The sequence below is a fragment of the Platichthys flesus genome, chromosome 4 (assembly GCF_949316205.1).
Source record: "Platichthys flesus chromosome 4, fPlaFle2.1, whole genome shotgun sequence".
Classification (NCBI taxonomy): domain Eukaryota; kingdom Metazoa; phylum Chordata; class Actinopteri; order Pleuronectiformes; family Pleuronectidae; genus Platichthys; species Platichthys flesus.
The window spans coordinates 7312438-7328981 of record NC_084948.1 but is presented as its reverse complement, the minus strand read 5'-3'; the positions used below and the strand labels follow the sequence as shown (position 1 = coordinate 7328981).

The 16544-nt window shown below is 40.1% G+C and overlaps 1 protein-coding gene across 5 annotated transcripts in view; it reads right to left on the bottom strand.

Annotated features, from left to right (window-relative positions):
- Window positions 1-15803, bottom strand: part of LOC133952332 (eukaryotic translation initiation factor 4 gamma 1-like) — a 34975-nt gene extending 19172 nt beyond the window's left edge. Inside the window, exons 1-8 of one of the 5 annotated variants that reach the window (XM_062386733.1) lie at window positions 15756-15803; window positions 15402-15523; window positions 14446-14532; window positions 12391-12423; window positions 10723-10743; window positions 9948-10142; window positions 8700-8802; window positions 3390-3529 (exon numbers count right to left, since the gene is read on the bottom strand). In XM_062386733.1, the coding sequence (XP_062242717.1) occupies window positions 3390-3529; window positions 8700-8802; window positions 9948-10142; window positions 10723-10743; window positions 12391-12423; window positions 14446-14532; window positions 15402-15476 (654 nt within the window). In that variant the 5' untranslated portion in view covers window positions 15477-15523; window positions 15756-15803. Of the gene's footprint in view, window positions 1-3389; window positions 3530-5393; window positions 5555-8699; window positions 8803-9947; window positions 10143-10722; window positions 10744-12390; window positions 12424-14445; window positions 14533-15401; window positions 15524-15755 lie in introns of those variants that run through there. The other 4 variants (XM_062386734.1, XM_062386735.1, XM_062386736.1 and 1 more) reach the window with 4 other exon arrangements.
- Between the last annotated feature and the right edge of the window lie 741 nt (window positions 15804-16544).

Genomic DNA, 16544 nt, shown 5'->3' with positions numbered 1-16544 from the left:
ACTTAGTTACTTTACAAGTTACTTGATTTTAAAAGTAATTTAGTTACTTTACAGATTACTTTATTTTAAAAGTAGCTAAGTTAGATTACAAGTTACTTTATAAGTTACATTCAGCAACTGCCGACAACACCCCCGCCGCCTCAACATAAAAATGACAACCGGTTTTGCCGCCGGAGGGGCCCCCGCGTGAACGGAGGGTTCCCCCAGTGGGCGCAGTAGCTCAGGTGATGAAGGGCCCGACCCGTGTCCAGAGTCTGTCGCCAACCGCCGTACCCGGTCTCCTCCAACCGGTCCAGAGTATGTGCCTTCAGTCTGTGGACTACATGTGTGAACATTTCTCGATACTGAGATGCATAACGATGGAGACGTGGACGACACTGCATTGAGACAGTCCATTTTTGATTCATGTTTCCCGCTATGTTGTTTTAGCGATGTCGCGCCGCTGAATAATTATAACACCGCTTCCGGTGTTATTAGAGGTCCAGTCATCCTGTGTCTTCATCTCTGACGGAGTCTGTTTCCTTCTTCTACAACCTTGGATAATCTACAGCACAGCAGTGGTCACTAACTGGGTCAAACCACGGGTCAATCGCCAACACATCATTTTGGTATTTGATTATTTATATATCACCATATTGGACAGACAGACATCTCCGGTGTTGCATGTGCTGATCCCCCTCATGGCAGCAATATTGACTATAATTGTATTTCTGTATTACTTTACTACAGAAAGTACCTTGAGATAATGAATGTAATGATTTTGCTCTATACAAATAAAATATAAATAAATTTCCTATTTAGCAATTTGTTATCCGAGTGAAAAGCAAAACATTTTTTTTTTGCCGTTATGTTTTATACGGAGCTGAAAAACAGCTTTTATTTTTTAAAAGCTGTGAACTTGGGTCTGAAGATTGTGTAAATTGTTTACCTGACCTCTAAAATGGCCCAGATGTAATGTAGGAAAAAATAACAGCAGACAAGTATTCTATATTCAAAGTTATATAGAAGTCATGCACATGAACAGCAATAAACCAAATTCAGCTTGTGATATGAAAAACATACACTATAAAATCTTCATTGTGGAAAAACCAGGTAGGATGAAAGAAGGCATGAGAAGTGTTTGAGGAGGACACAGTAATGACAGGGAATAATCCGAAGTAGCTCCAGAGCCTTAACCCAGGCCAAGCATACAGCCATTCCAAAACAGAAGGGTCAAATTAAGAAAAGTTGAGTTTGGGGGGAATCTTCGGTTGACCAAAAGTTCTGTGAAAGCACTTCAACGAATCATCTGAGCAAAAGATCACAAAATAATTCAGACAAACATCTAAAGCAGGGGTTTTCAAACCTTTGCAAGCTGGGCCCCCCCCGAAAGCTGGTTAGGGGTAATTGGGGCCCCCCCGAGCCGCTCGCCACCACCACCGTCCTCAAGTACGCCACAATATATAGATAGATAGCTTGGCTATGCTTGGAGATGGTGGATTGTTGTTGCTGGAGGCCATCACGTTTACCTTTTAATGAAGTCTACTGGCTTCACTTTCAAGTCGGGGTGTTTGGTGTTGAGGTGCCTTTTTAAATTGCATGGCTTCATGCTGTCACGTACCAGCACCTCGGCACACAAAACACACTGAGGACATTGCTCAGTCGTGCCAGTGACGGTGAAACAAAACTGCAAACAGCTCTTTTGCATACAAATAATGTATAAGGCTGTGCTAGGCAATGGTTCCTAACAAAACGAAAAGTACACAGTGTAGACAGGGACAGCACAGAATAGTATTCAAGTGCTGGTGTTTTATTTGTTGCAACACGGTGGATGATTGAAGATGTAAAGGTAGGTGTTAAGGAGAAAAGGTCTAGCTGCAGTTGGAAGAAGTTAGCTAGGGCTAGCTCTTGAGCTTTCTAAAAATGACTGTGGAGCAAATTACTCCTTAGATTAGGCTACGAATAGGCCTGCTGCAAGTGCAGGAAGGTATTACTAAGGAAGGAGTGAGTCTTTAAAAAGACTGTTTATAAAGCAATGAATATCTGAATTAAAGAGGAAACAAGAGCAATCGCACAAACTCTGCAGGGTGTCGTCTCAGTGAGGGTGAGGAAAATTGTCCGCGCCCCCCTCAAGCTGTTATTTTTGTTATTTTTCGCCAAAAAACAGCTTGTGGAAAAAGTCGCCTTTTTTTAAAGGACATGGGTCCACCTACGGAAAGCTAGCGAAAAGTGTACACGGCATTCCAGAATAAGAGCATCGTGTACCAACAGTTAAACACCCTGGTAGGTAGTAGTGGTGTGAATGTCTGGGGATGATCACAACCAGTTAATAGGTTTTCGGGGGAAATACTTTTTTGCCCTTTACCTTCAATAAATGGAATGATAATTTAAACATGCAATTAAAACTTTGGCCTCTATGGTTCTCTCTGCAAAACATTAGCAAAATGATCTGGTTTGATGACAGTGAGGCAGCGTGGGATAATGGGAGTTGTCTTTACCACCATTGCCAATGAAAATCTACTTGACACGAGCAAGTCATGTTACTGAGTGTTATTTACATTACGCAGCAAACAGCAATGACTAATCGTGATCCATTATGAGTGTCCAGTGCAAACAGTGGACAGAGTAAACAGCCGGAGGTCTAACTGGCCAACTGTGGGGGGTTTTCTTTCGTCATATGCCCAAGAGATTACAGTTGAGACGGGCAAAGCTATCGGTAAACAGGATATGGTGTAATTAAAAAGGCGACCAAAATGAAACTCCTGTTAACTTCCCAAAATTTGGAATTTCATATGTCTAATCATCATTTTTAGTCATAGTATAAGTATTACATATTATATCTTTAAAAGCTGAAGCAGTGTTTAATCATGATGTCAAAATAATGTTAAAATAAGTAGATGATCTGAAACATTTTAATGCCCCAAAGAATCAAATAAAAGAAATAGGGAGGAAGTACTTGACACAACTGTATATGTAGATATACAGATAAGTCAATATGTATCTTAAGACCTTGAGTTTATCTCAAAGTATCTGTTTGGGGATGGGATTTTCTCAACAAGAATGTGTAAAAACACATACGTCTTCACATGGAAATATTTAAAAAGACTAGTGAGAGTTTAAGTACCCGACCTCTGATACACAGATGCTGTTCAAATAGAGCTGATAACACTTTCCATTTTAAACAAACTGTTCTTTAAGGTCTGTGCTACTCAGTTATTCATATTTCCAACATGTTTAACACTGTAAGAAGCCTGTTGCAGGTTAATGGTTCATTCTGCTAATAAAAGGTTATTGCTTGGAATCATAAGAACAAAAGAAGAGAATAATGAAACCCTAAAACAGCAAATGGGTTCATCAAGACGACAAGTAAGTTATGTAACATATTTTGTGTAATGGAATAGTAACTGTACCGGTTTGCGTTCCCGTTTCGTCGGGATGTGTTGTGGAGGCTGAGGTGGTGGTTGCTGCTGTTGAGGGGCGGGGTTCATAATAACCGGTGCCGCCTGCACCGAGGGGGTGAACTGTGGCTGGGCAGGGTAGTAGGCCCCTGCTGTGGATCAGACAGAGAGAACAACGTCAACCAACACGTTATGATTTAATACTACACGTCATAAACACACAAGACAACAAATGAGCTGTATTTACACAATGACAGTCGACATCAATAATGTTCCTAAAGTCAAGTTCTGCTGCATCTAAAATGTGAAATGTGATTTTACAGCATAACAGCTGCTCTTTTATGTCCAGTACAAAGTTATGATACCATTACACTGAGGTAATTGTTTTAGTAGGTACTTAAGGCTTTTCAGTGCCAGCTGAGGAAGTGGGAAGCTTATATTAACATTTAAGGAATATATCTGATGAGGTAATAATAAACCGTTTACAATCTGTGTAATGACACTGTTATTAAAGTTCCATTCCTCGATTATAAAAATAAAGTGTTTAAACGTAAGTGTTAGCACGATAAAGCTACCTGAAAAGATAAAGCTTGGTAAAGTCAAACCTTTAAACTTGTTATCACAGCAACTTAAAAGTTTTCCAAATTTACTTATGATTCATGAATGAACAACTAAGTGAAAAATAAATGAGTTTAGAGACTGTAAAAGAATAAATAATAATAATTAAAGCCATATAAGGACATCGTGATCATATCATCAGGATAAATTATGTGATTTAATACCAGGTCAAATCTTTGTGTAAACCAGTTTGTTATTTACTTTAACACACAGAAACATCCCAACCGTTTCGGTAAAGCGAAGCCTTGCGCTCAGATGGTACCGCTGCTTTCCTGACAGTATCTACTGATTATCTATTCCACTGTATTCCAATTCATGTAGAATTTTTTTCCTTGCATTACTTGATCAAATCTTTGAGCTTAATGAGACATATTTATACTGCCTACAAATATTCAGTTTTTCTGAATATTTGTAATGATGTTACTGACAATAACTAACAATCATGTCATCTTGGATCTTGGGAACACCAAGTTCTCGGCATATTTACATGAAATGTTGATTTCTGAATGTATTAATTGATTAATAATTTCAGCCAATTTTCTACCAGCAGTTGAAGGAACAAGTTACTGAAAACAAATAAACATATTATTTTAAATTGTGTCTTTCCGTAGACTCCGTTTGCTCTTGCGTAAGCTCAGAATTCCCCTTCAGGTTGAATCTGACAGCACAGTCGTAATGGCATCTGGAGATCACCACAGGTATAGGGCGTCAGGCCATGACCAATCAATCTCTCCCTCGGTGTATTGTTTTCTCTTATTTCTTAAGGATATAGATATCATCATATCAAATTCATAAACTAAATCAAGACAGCTTGAAAACAGCTCCTGAAAAGAGTAAAAAAAAAAAAATCAACATTTCAAAGAACTTCGATTTGCCTACCCTGTCAATAACGTCAACAAGACATCCAAGAGCTCAGTGATATTACCTGGCCTTGTACCTGACCCCAGCTAGAGTCCAGCTCAGTTGTTGCCCACTTTCAAAAGGACTGGGATAATGAAATCCTCTGATTGAGAAGGCCTATCTTTCAGCCTGGCAGTGGCTAGCTCCTGCTCTGCCCCTCTCCCCCTCTGCATGCATTTCAGTCTAACTCACATTACTGAGTCTGCATTGTTGACCAGGAGCAGCTCGGCCTAAATATAGTCAAAACCCACACCGGCTGGGGGAAGAGAGCAAGCGTGCAAGAGGGAAAGGGAGGGAAGACATACAGAGAGAGGAGGACAGCGAGGGGCTCAAGGGGAACATGCTGGAAAGCAGAAAGCCAGAATGAGACTTTTCTTGGACAGTGTCCCGATACTGTAAATAAGAGGCTTGAGATATGCCTCAAGAAGTGCAGTAGGTCGAGAGAGCAATGAGAGACACTCAGACTGCAAAGAGACACACTATCTAGATGACACCTACCCTCAGAATGCTGCTGCTCTTGAGACCCACGATTCCCCATGTTGAATGCCTGCTGAAAGCAGATCTGCGTTTAACCAGAAAATGGAGAGGGGTTTTCTCTTCAAACCCCCCTCTCTGACTTTTTCCTGTCCTCTCTACAGGTGCCCTCTCAGAATGACTTCTTTTAATGCTCAGCCCTCCCTCTTCCAGCGTGTCTCCATTTTGCTCCTCCCTCTGACCTTCCTGATTCCTCCCTGCCTTTCACTTTTTTTTACCTTCCTCACTCCCTCCCTTCCTTCCTTTCCCTCTCCACAGTGCACTGGCAGGCAAACAAAACTGTACAGTTGTGTGAGTCAGAGGGGCTCTAGTTCGGCTGAGGGCTGCCCCTATCTTATCACAACAGACAACTGATGTGATCCATGCTGGTATACACTGGATTGTTTACTACTTAAAGGGTTGGGTCGTGTGTATGAGTGCAGGATTACTTCAGCAGATCACTCAACTTTGGAGGAAGGAGTCTTATAAATAGATATTCCGTCAGCAGCACTATGTTCGAGTGTGTGTCTTTACCTGATGGCTATTAAAGGTATCAGTGGTCAAAGAGATGGCACCAATTAAAAGTGCCTGTGGCCTGGGGATCAAAGAATGATATTCTGGGACTTTTACCAAAGCTTTATGATGGTGCTGAAAGAAAAAAACTATTCCCACTCAGAAACACAATATATCTGTACCACTGTCTTGGCCCTACACTATATCCAGTGTATGTTTACAAAGCAAACAGTAGATCAGAGGCTAGAGTTTGAGAGCAATGTCTCACTGTCATATGACCACGTATTTAGGGTCATATGCCAACCTTATGTCGTGACATGTGACTTCCAGAACAAGCAATGTGACACACTGTCCAACACAAACATATGAGACAGTCTAAAATAAACACCATAGACAGCCAAAAAGCTATTTCTTTGACTGCCTGATATATGAAGAAAAAGACTTGCTCGGCCAAGCAGAGGAAAGTGACTAAATTGACACTAAACCCTGCCAAAACATAATAGCCAGTAAGACCAGCATTTCATAGGTGATCACTTTTGTTTCTTTCTTATTTACAGACTTAGTACACAAACAATTTTATATAATGATCACTGAACAGTTACCTTGAGAATATCAACAATAGAAAGTGATGACTGCTACTGTAGGCTTCAGTGCTCTGATGTCGATTATATGTTCAAATGCATTCAGTTTTAAACCTAGCATGCCTTATCCTGCTCAAAGTTTAACTCATCATTTAACATGGGGCTCATTAACATTAATATACTATTCAGAACACAGGATCAATGAAAATATTTATCGCAAATGGAGTCGAGTTGTTGACATATCCATTCACTTAGTGCAGGAGGATACTGAAAATGGGGATTTCATGCTACACATCAAATGGTTGCAAAAATAAGGTCAAATTTGAGAATTTGTTTTAAGTTAAATAAAGGTAAATTCTCAGATGAGCTCAAACCAAATAATTGATTGGACTCGCTGCTATTCAATGCAGCCCGAATTAAATCTAATAGTTACATTGTGATTGTTTCCAACACATAACAAACCCCTTCAAGAGAATAATGTACTTGAAAAACCTTATAAACTGATCTCGGCTTAATTTAGCTGCTTTAATCACTGATTTTCAATGGCAAATTTTCTGCTTCATACAAACCTGTTACGCCTCTGTGTGAAAACTATATTTCCCTTAACAGCTTTGTATACGCGAGTGCAGAGTATGCAGAGGTATTGTCCGAGCACCATGCACATCCCCGGCTGTTTGTACTGCATGGTGAGGTGCAAAGAGCATGGGCATGAAAAGCCTAATAGGAAGAATTGTGTTTTTACAGTCCTTTATTCAGGCCTGCACGTTCGATTGCTGATGAGCTACAGTTTAAACAAAGACAACACATAGTTTAGATGCCTGCTGGGTGAGTGGGGGGGGGGGGGGGGGGGGGGGGGGGGTCAGCAAGTTTGCTCGGGCATTGTCAGTTCTTGTGGTGTACTGACACGCAGCCGCCTCTAGAGGGTGCGACAACCCACAGGATCAGAAGGAAACATGTCTGCAGTGCTACTGCATTTTGTAGATGTGAAGTTATGAATGTTTATGAAAACAGAATGTGCTGGTAATACATAAAGAGTTTAAAAAGCAGAGATACATTAATATGTATTAATTACTATTGACAGCCACTTTTTATGTGCATTATAAACACAGGAATCTGAAATGCTAAATACAGATGTTATGTTATGTACACTCACATTCATGCTTTAATATATTTTTTTGGTGTACCTGTTTCACTCTAGTTGCTCAGACTATGACAGAACGCAACTTTTTACATGTTTTACTTTCAACACGTCCCCAAGACAAAAGCTTGTCTTATAACCTCATTTCATTATGGTTTAATGGTCCATGTTAGCTGACAGTCATCTCTGCTGATTTCTGTGTGTGATTGTGAATGTACTGTACAACTGACGGATGTCGTTGCTCTTTGGTTCTGAGGTACACCCCCCCCAGACATTAAACATTCTGCTACAGATTCTCAGACGATTGAGCTTCTATGAAGCAAGAAGATGTAAGGAACATGCAGAGTCATTTGGCCTTTGAGAATAGGACAACAATAATTTATAGCAAAATCATTAGAAGTGATTGATTTAAGGCAGATCACTTCTTTTTCGTAAACATTGATATGAAAAGACTTTAGGTGACCAGGGCAGCAAATGGAAAAAGCCCGGATTGCCAAAGCATCTAAGAACATCACAAAGAAACAAAAAGTCACGAAAGGACGAAAGATAAAACATGAAAAGATAAGTGAAAAAACCTTTTGAAAACAACTACCTCTGTAACAGCAATATGTGAGTCATCAATTACCACAGGGGAGGATTTGGTTATCTTTGTAAGCATGCCATGCTGCCTGCCTTCAGTAAAATAATTCCTACCATTCCATTAAGGAGTGTTAGAAACGTAATGTTATGGACATGGTACATGTCAGTCTACATTTTTTTTGCTTCCTTAACTGATCAACTTTGGAAGATGTTTGACCTGTGGTTGCTGGTTGTAACAGGTGTGATGAGACAGAGGCAGACAGTGTTCTGTTGCCTCTGATTCCGACACCACATTGGGGAAAAGTGAGATACTGGGGCAGCAGTATGGTGGCTTTGATTGGCTCAGTGTAAACACAAGGGTTATTGTTAACATCAATGTAGCTGGATCTAAGTATAAAATGGGTCAATTTAAAAACCCCTGTTACGTGTCTCTCTGTGTGTGTGAGTGGCACAAGTGAGGCCCCAGGTAGAGCCTCTTACCATAAGTACCATATTCAGCTTGGCTGGTGGCTGGGTAGAAGCCTGGGGTGCCTGCTGGGACTGGGTATTGCTGGGGTGTGGCCACGTAGGTAGCTGACCGGTACTAAGGAAACAAACAGAAGGGAACATGGAAGATAAGACAGAAAGAGAGGAACAAGACAAAATCATATGACAGTGATAAAAAAGGTATAAAAGTGTGACTCAGACTTGCACACAAGATAAGTCCCCCTCTCTTCAAAATCTCAAGGTACGTAACTGTGTACAGTTTGCTCAGTGGCTTTACTACTTGTAAAAAGTGCAACAATGTATAAGCTTGGCACGTTGTTACGGAGGTAGCACAGTTGCTGTGACAATGCAGATACTTTAACAAGACTACAACTTGGACATAACCTAGTTTATGTGAGTGCGTATTTAAGGCCGGCACATGGTTCTGCGTTTTCAGAGACACGCAGGCACAAGAGCCTCTTGCCTGCCCAATCTTGCGTGCGTTTGCCCAATTTTTTTAACTATACAACAAATCTACGCAGCCCGCAAGGCTGGGATTGGTCTGCTAATTACATCCTTTCCGGAATCACATTTCCGGTTTCATGCACCATAATACCGGCAGAAATAAAGGAAGATTTAGAAGAACGAATATGGACCAAATAGAAGAGCGTTTTTGCAGAAGAGTTCCGAAAGTATGACCACTTGTATAACCCGTCATTGACGGAATACAAGGACGGGCAGATGGCTGCAATTCCTGGAAGGAGATCTCGGCTAATGTGTAGGAAGATCAGGGACAAATTTGTCCACCAGAAAGGGCTATGAGGGTGGCTATGAGTCCATCGACACAACTGCGTGAAAAGTTTCAGCCGCAGTACCATGCGCAGGCCTAATTCCGTTGGTGTGTATATTGCATGCGTGTAACATCACGGGTTGCGTCACGTGTTATATATTAAAGTTTTCCAGCAGATCTGTATTTTACTTATCCATTGCGGGTAATGATGTACACAAATGGACCTGTGCAGGATTTAATACCATGTGTCTGTAATGTATAGAACATTTATTACAACAATGGGTGGATAACAAAAGCTTCATATTTACACAGGCATAAAAAGGAAATGTTTTTTTTTCTATTTTCATCAACTTAGAAATGTTTGTGTGTAAATGTGGTGTGCCATGTCTGCTCAATTATTAACACCATCTGGTTTGTGCAAGGACAATCTGTCAGTGTCACTAGCTGAAAACAACCCAGTTTGTGCCCCCTACCTGTCCCGGTATGAAGTAGGCGGGTCCCTGAGGCGAGTTGGGGAAGGGCAATTGTTGCCCAGGGATCATCATCATTTGGGAGCCAGGGCCTGGCTGGTAGACATGGGTGGGCGTCACGGGTCGAGGGGCATTGTTGGGAGGGACACCTCGCGGCCCACTACCAGGAGGCAAGCTGCCCCTGTTGGTGTAGTAGGGCTAAACAGCAGGGAGGTGAGAATAAATAGTTAGGGAAAGGTGAGGATGGAGATTGATATTGAGAGGACATGGAACAAATGTAGATGATAGTGGGAAAGACAAGCGAGAGGTGAACAGGTTTTAAGGAAGATGTTGGAAGATTAATGGGATGAATTAGGTAGTAAAGAGACAAAGTAACAAGGGAATTATTTGGTTATCTTTCTGAAACCTCTGACATAAACATACCCCCAGTACCCAGATCTGATTTAATCTATTTAACCAAGTGGAGGTGGCTTGTCCAGCCTAACAGCAAGGCTCAAAGCTTGCCCATGAATCTGTGGCAAAACTCCAACTGGAAACATATTGGTCTGGCCTGCCTGGAGAGATAAAGCAGCTAATGCAGGTTCATTCAGAACCTCCTCATTGACATTCTGCTGCTCGCCTGGGAGCTAACTGCCGTAGCCAGCGAAATTACACCAAGCCAACAAAGAACAAAGCTGCCAAATATTAGTCACACACATATGCATTCCTCATGAGGATGGGGGGGGGGGGGGGGGGGGAGAAGACTGAAGGAATAACTGGAAGAAAAAGGATGAGTTACCTGTAGCGACCTGAAGTTTCCCTTCAGCAGCACAAACACAGATCACACACAGACACACATCATATGGAGGCAACAGGAGGGTGGGAAGAGAAGGAGTGAGAGAAAGAGAAAACCACCATGAGTTAGAGAAAGCCCAGGAACCATCCATTCTGAGCCAAGCAGTGAATTAACAAGCAGCATGCAGACAATAGGCAGAACATCGACTAATCATAAACTAGGTCAAATCTTCTTGAAACTACATCAGCTAAAATACATTGCATATAAAAAAGGTATTGACTAACTAATTTAGCAAACAAATGTGAGGACCAAAAAGACATTTGACGTAGCAGAGGAAAAGTGAGGGGGCCTGTACTATGAGGTAGGATCTGCAGTGTGTATGGCATATTTTTTTCCGTCCAATGAGGCTGGTTCACTTCCTATCAAGGTAAATCACCATGGTGACTAATCCTGAACCGCCTACTTGACCTGGAGCAGGTTAAGTTTAAGATATCAAATAAAAACAAATCAAAGTCAATGGCCCAAAGGACACCACAGGATTTTTTTTAGTATAAATTTTAGTTAACTGAAGATCCTTTGATTTCGGACATAATACGTGACAGTTTAAAAAAAAAAGCCTCTTCTGTCTTGTTAACAAAATTATCTGCGTACTGTTCAATTTTGTCCATCATTATAAATAAACTTTTCAGATAGGTTAACCTCATCACATATTAATTACTTCTCTTCTGTCTTACATTACTACAACTTTTGATCTATCTGTATCACACGTTAAAAATAGTTTGTTCATCATCACATGACTGTGGATGACGGTTGTCCAAACATCTGAGACTGTAATGGGAAAACTATGACGAAATTACTGCAGACAGGGCTGAGAATTGTAATACATCAGTCAGACTGCGCTCTGCTTTTCGAATTCAAAATAACCACAGGAATATTATATCCTTTTATGTTCTGGAAAAAGGGTTTTACCTGTTGGATATAAATATTAATAATAGGCCAATATATACAGCTGACTCATAACTTGGTCATTGTCTAAATGTAATGCTTAAATTCCCATATGTACAAAAGGTGAAATCTGAAATCATAATGGCAACTAAAATTATTTTCCATCAAGTCATTGTATATTCTTCAGGTCAATCAAAATGTTTGGTACATCATTTAATGAAATAAATTATTTCTTTTTTTTATGAATCCAGATTCTTGCGTTATTGGGAGGTAACTATTACTGTTGTTAATTAACAACAACTATATGTACAAACATTTCCTAAAAACAATAAAGGATACCTGGAAAACTTCATGACATCAGTAACAGAAGATTTATATATTTGTGTTATTCTTCAGTTATGACTAGATAATAAAAGAAATTCTCTGGCCTTTATTGTCTGCTATCATTGTTATATGACCTGACTCAGATTAAACCCTTTGACAAACAAATACATAAAACCATCAATTCCGTAATGTGGCAGTAACATGCAGCTGTTAAAATACAATATATAAGTTGATATTTGTTTAAATGTATGGGATTAGTATTTGGTGTCTACAGATGGTTAAATACAGGTATCAGAATCAGCATTGGAACATCTCTATTTGGAAACTGCAAGTCTATCATTTAAAGAAATGAATCCCCATCTATCCAAACCCTGTCATGTTAGTCACTTGTGCTGTTAGTACCTGTTGGTGTAAAGGTCGGGGCCCTGGGGCAAACTAGAGGAGGAGGAGAGGCAGACAGAGCAGAGGTTAGAGAAAGCACAAGATCAATGACATTTTCCTGACCATTACAGCAGAGGTTCTTGTATTTGTTGTGGTCACCTAGTAGTTGCTATTTACAATTAATTTACAATATAACCATCTTGTCTAAAAAAATTGGTAAAAAAAATAATTTAACATGATCAATACAGCAGTACTGACTTCAAATACAACTCTAAAACGAATTACAGTTGGAGCCGTTGCCTTTTGTCCAGCATCAAGGAGTAAAACGGAGAAAGGAGTTTAAACCATGTAGAGAAGGCCGGTGCGAGCATGTAGCGCACTACGGTGTTAGAATTTGTGAGGCGTATAAAGGGCAGGCTGATACTTACAGCTAAAATGGTGCAGGACTGGTGAGAAGCAAACAAACATGCAAACGTTCCGAGAAATTTAAACACGTGCTCAAAAGACTCTACACTGTGTTTACTACAGAGAGGATTTCAGATGGCGACAGGGAGAAGAAGTAATGCTTAACAAAAGACCTTGATACTTTCCATCCAGGATTTATAATTGGATTAGTTTGTCTGCGATTTCTCTGACAGAAGTGAGGGCCAGGAATAACAGAAAAACTAAACTTAGATATACAACATGAACGTAGCTTAGACAGAGCGGTGGTTGAACAGGGGAGCCTAACTATTTGATTTAGGTGCACTAGCACATACTTTAATTTAGGGGCACCAACAAATGTGCATAGCTTGGCACTGTAATAATTCACCTACCTTTACTTGACAGTTCCCATATATATATATATATATATATATATGGGAACTGTCAAGTAAAGGTGTATATATATATATATATATTGCTAATGTCGAACTAGGGCTGGGTATTGCCACTGTTCTCTCAAATAAAGTCTGATTGACAAGGTCTTGATTCGATTTCAGTTTGACTCAATATTGAATAAGTCCAAGATATGTTATGTACAAAGTTTGCCTGGATATGAAAGAAATCTTCAGAGAACTAAAGCTGTAATCTGAACAAGGAACACTCACTTAATCAAAATCATCATCAAAAATATTAAGGTTAGCCTGTCACAATACCACATTTGGTTGGACGCTATTTTATATCACAAATTGTTGCGAAAATTATATAACGCCATCATTATTTTGAAACCCTTTTAAACCGCCGGTATAATGATAATATTATAGCATAATCATGCAAATGCATCCTTTCAAAGAGCAAAGAACTTAATTGTAAAGAATATTCCGTCCGGCATTTGAATTAGAATGAAAATTAAAATATCTTAAATAAATAAAACTATACACCACCATATTTGTTACCAGCTCAGTAAACAGGATGTAAGGTTTTTGCTTTACATTAGATTTCAGGTTTGTATTGTATTCTGTATTTTATATCTGTATCGCATGTGTGAACAAAATGGTCAAACTCTGGAGCCCTGCAGTAACTCGCTTGTGTGGAAGTTACGGCAAAAGGTGCAGTTTGACAGACTGTTTTAATAACTTGACAACTTCTGTCACTGATATGTAGGCCGGAGTATTAGGGCCACTTAAAGGGGGGGAAATTGGGATTATGAGAGAAACGTCAATTTACAAAGATAAAGTCGGAGTATAACGAAACAAGTCTTAAGTTAACTTAAGAATAAAGTAGTAATTTCAGGCTATGTGTCACTTTATAGAGTGTTAAAATTAGGAGTTTTGAGCATCTTTTTTTAGTTATACTTTGCTGTAGGTTTCACAAATTATTGAAATACTTTTGGCTCATCAGCACCACATAATCTAAAGTATCCAGACTTTTAAAAGATTCTGAAAGAAACTGTTTATATTCTGAAGAAAGAAACACATAGAACATTCTTGCTTTGTGGAGGACATTTTTGGAATTGGTCCAAAAATCTGCTCTCTTTTTTTCTAAATATGGGCCTTATACTATAGATTTGTAATAGACTTAGTAATTATTTTTCAGGAATGGACCTTAATCCACCACCGTGTGATGCAGGGTTCGGTGAGCAGTTGGCAGGCCTACCTGCCGGGTCTGTGGTGTTGGGTTCATTTGTGGAGGCGGCGGGGAGGCAAACACAACAGAAGGGGGCTGCCCGGGGGGGTATGAGGGCTGCAAGAGACAGGAAGTGATATTAACAGCAGAAGAATGGGATACAGGGACAGGGAGCGAAGTGGGATGAAAAGTGGTCAACAAGTGCACAGGTAGTGAGGCCAATATTTATGCTCAGGTTGCTGTTTTTTTTCCCCTCATGATACCAGCATCTTTTCTATTTTCAATTTAAGGGTGAGCTAATATCTATAAATACATTCTTCATGTGCATTTACAGAATCTGCAGGTGAAGAGCAATATTTTGGAGCTGGTTTCCAGTTTGATCAATTATGTTTGAGGAGGTTTTGGTTGCCCTCAAGTTAACAGTCTGTGTGGAGAGCTAAAGCAATGAAACACATTGACAAAGGCATTGACTATACTTCGAAATTGATCTGCATTCATGTGCAGACAGTCGTTAATAGAGATTAGCGTAAATGTCGTCTGGACCAAAACAAAACTGTAAAAGTTTCGCTCATTGTGTCTGTACAAAATTTGACTGAGCCTTGCGATGAGGTCTACACCGGAAGCCACAAAATATTGAGGAGGTAAAACCTTCTGAATTGATCATACTCTTGCCCTCTTACTTTAAAGAACCAGACAGACCCAGGTGTCAACCATTCGCCTCCTTGTAGCACAAGCTACATTGGCAGCTCACGCTATTATTTCTGACAATTACTGTTTAGTACAAAGACTGCGTTAAGGCACTCTCTGAGACATAGTGGAACATCCTCTGCTGCTGTAACCCTTCCCTACTAGAGAGTGCATTGCTGTGTGATCTGTTTTTTCATTGTGTGTTACAAGAGCCCTTTTCCCCCGTGAGAAACAAAGTGGGACAAAGCAACACGCCCTTCAAGAGCCAGTACAGAAAGGGAAGTAGCAAGGATCATTACCTGTGACAGGCCAGGGGAGGGGGCCGGGTGGGGGATGGAGGGGGGTCCCGTTATAGGTTGTGGTGCTTTATTCATTTCTTGGAGTTCTGCATGGGGAGGCGGATGTGGACCTGTGTACAAATCTGCAGAAAGAGAGAATGGGTCTTTGGTTACGAAAATGATGGTGTCACATTCAGCACCCCTGCTACATGGGCAACAACGTAGTACAATGTATAGCAGGAGGGTTTGAGTAGAATATGGGACATTTTCTTTTAAGAGATAAATCAAAGGTTCACTTCTCCCCCTGAAACAGAGGTGTAAATCCAAAGCTGATATTTCCTTAGTTAGTAGTCACAGCTTATATTCTGTACTTACATTTATGAATCCTTTAAGGTCCCAAGTTACACTGAGGAACAGTTTGTCCTACGAGGAAGACAGAAGGGGAAATCTTGTTACCAGATAGAACGTCTTCTATACCTTGTTTATACATTGTTTTTACTGGAGGGGTTACTGTGCAGCATATCAAACAGACACAGATGGAATATTGAATACATAAACGTTTCTGATGATCCAAGTCGCCAAAACCAATGAGGAAACCTTAAGTTTGAAAAAACTGAAATACTACTTACTTTACGATAATGAAAGGGTCTATATTTAAGAACGAACTGCGACATAAGTATGTAGACAATTAATTACTGAGATTTCATTCTTTCATTATATTCATTTTGTGTGATGGTCTTTATCTTTCATGACAGATTTGATCCTCTTGCAGCCCTGGGAATGCATCATACCTGTCTTCAACAGCTCTGTGGCGAAAGGTTCGGCTACTCTTCCTTGTTAATTTACCTTCTCTAAAGATATTCTATTATTTCAAGTCAGGAGTCATAGTTAGCCAGGTTAAGGCCTTGGGTGTCTTATTCTGTGTTTTGAAAGATTTATAGTGTGACCTTTAAATGTCCTGTTTCTTGCACATTCTAAAGCCCCCTATCAACACAACTCTAAAGCTGTATAAAATCATGCAGTTTTGTGAGCAGTGGCTTTCTTCTAGGACCAACACGTGAAGAGGTTCGACTTCCTACAATGTTGGTTACACTGTCTCAACAGGCATCGGTTAACACAGCATGTACACATTGTTTTTTTTCATGGCAACATTATCTCAAATGT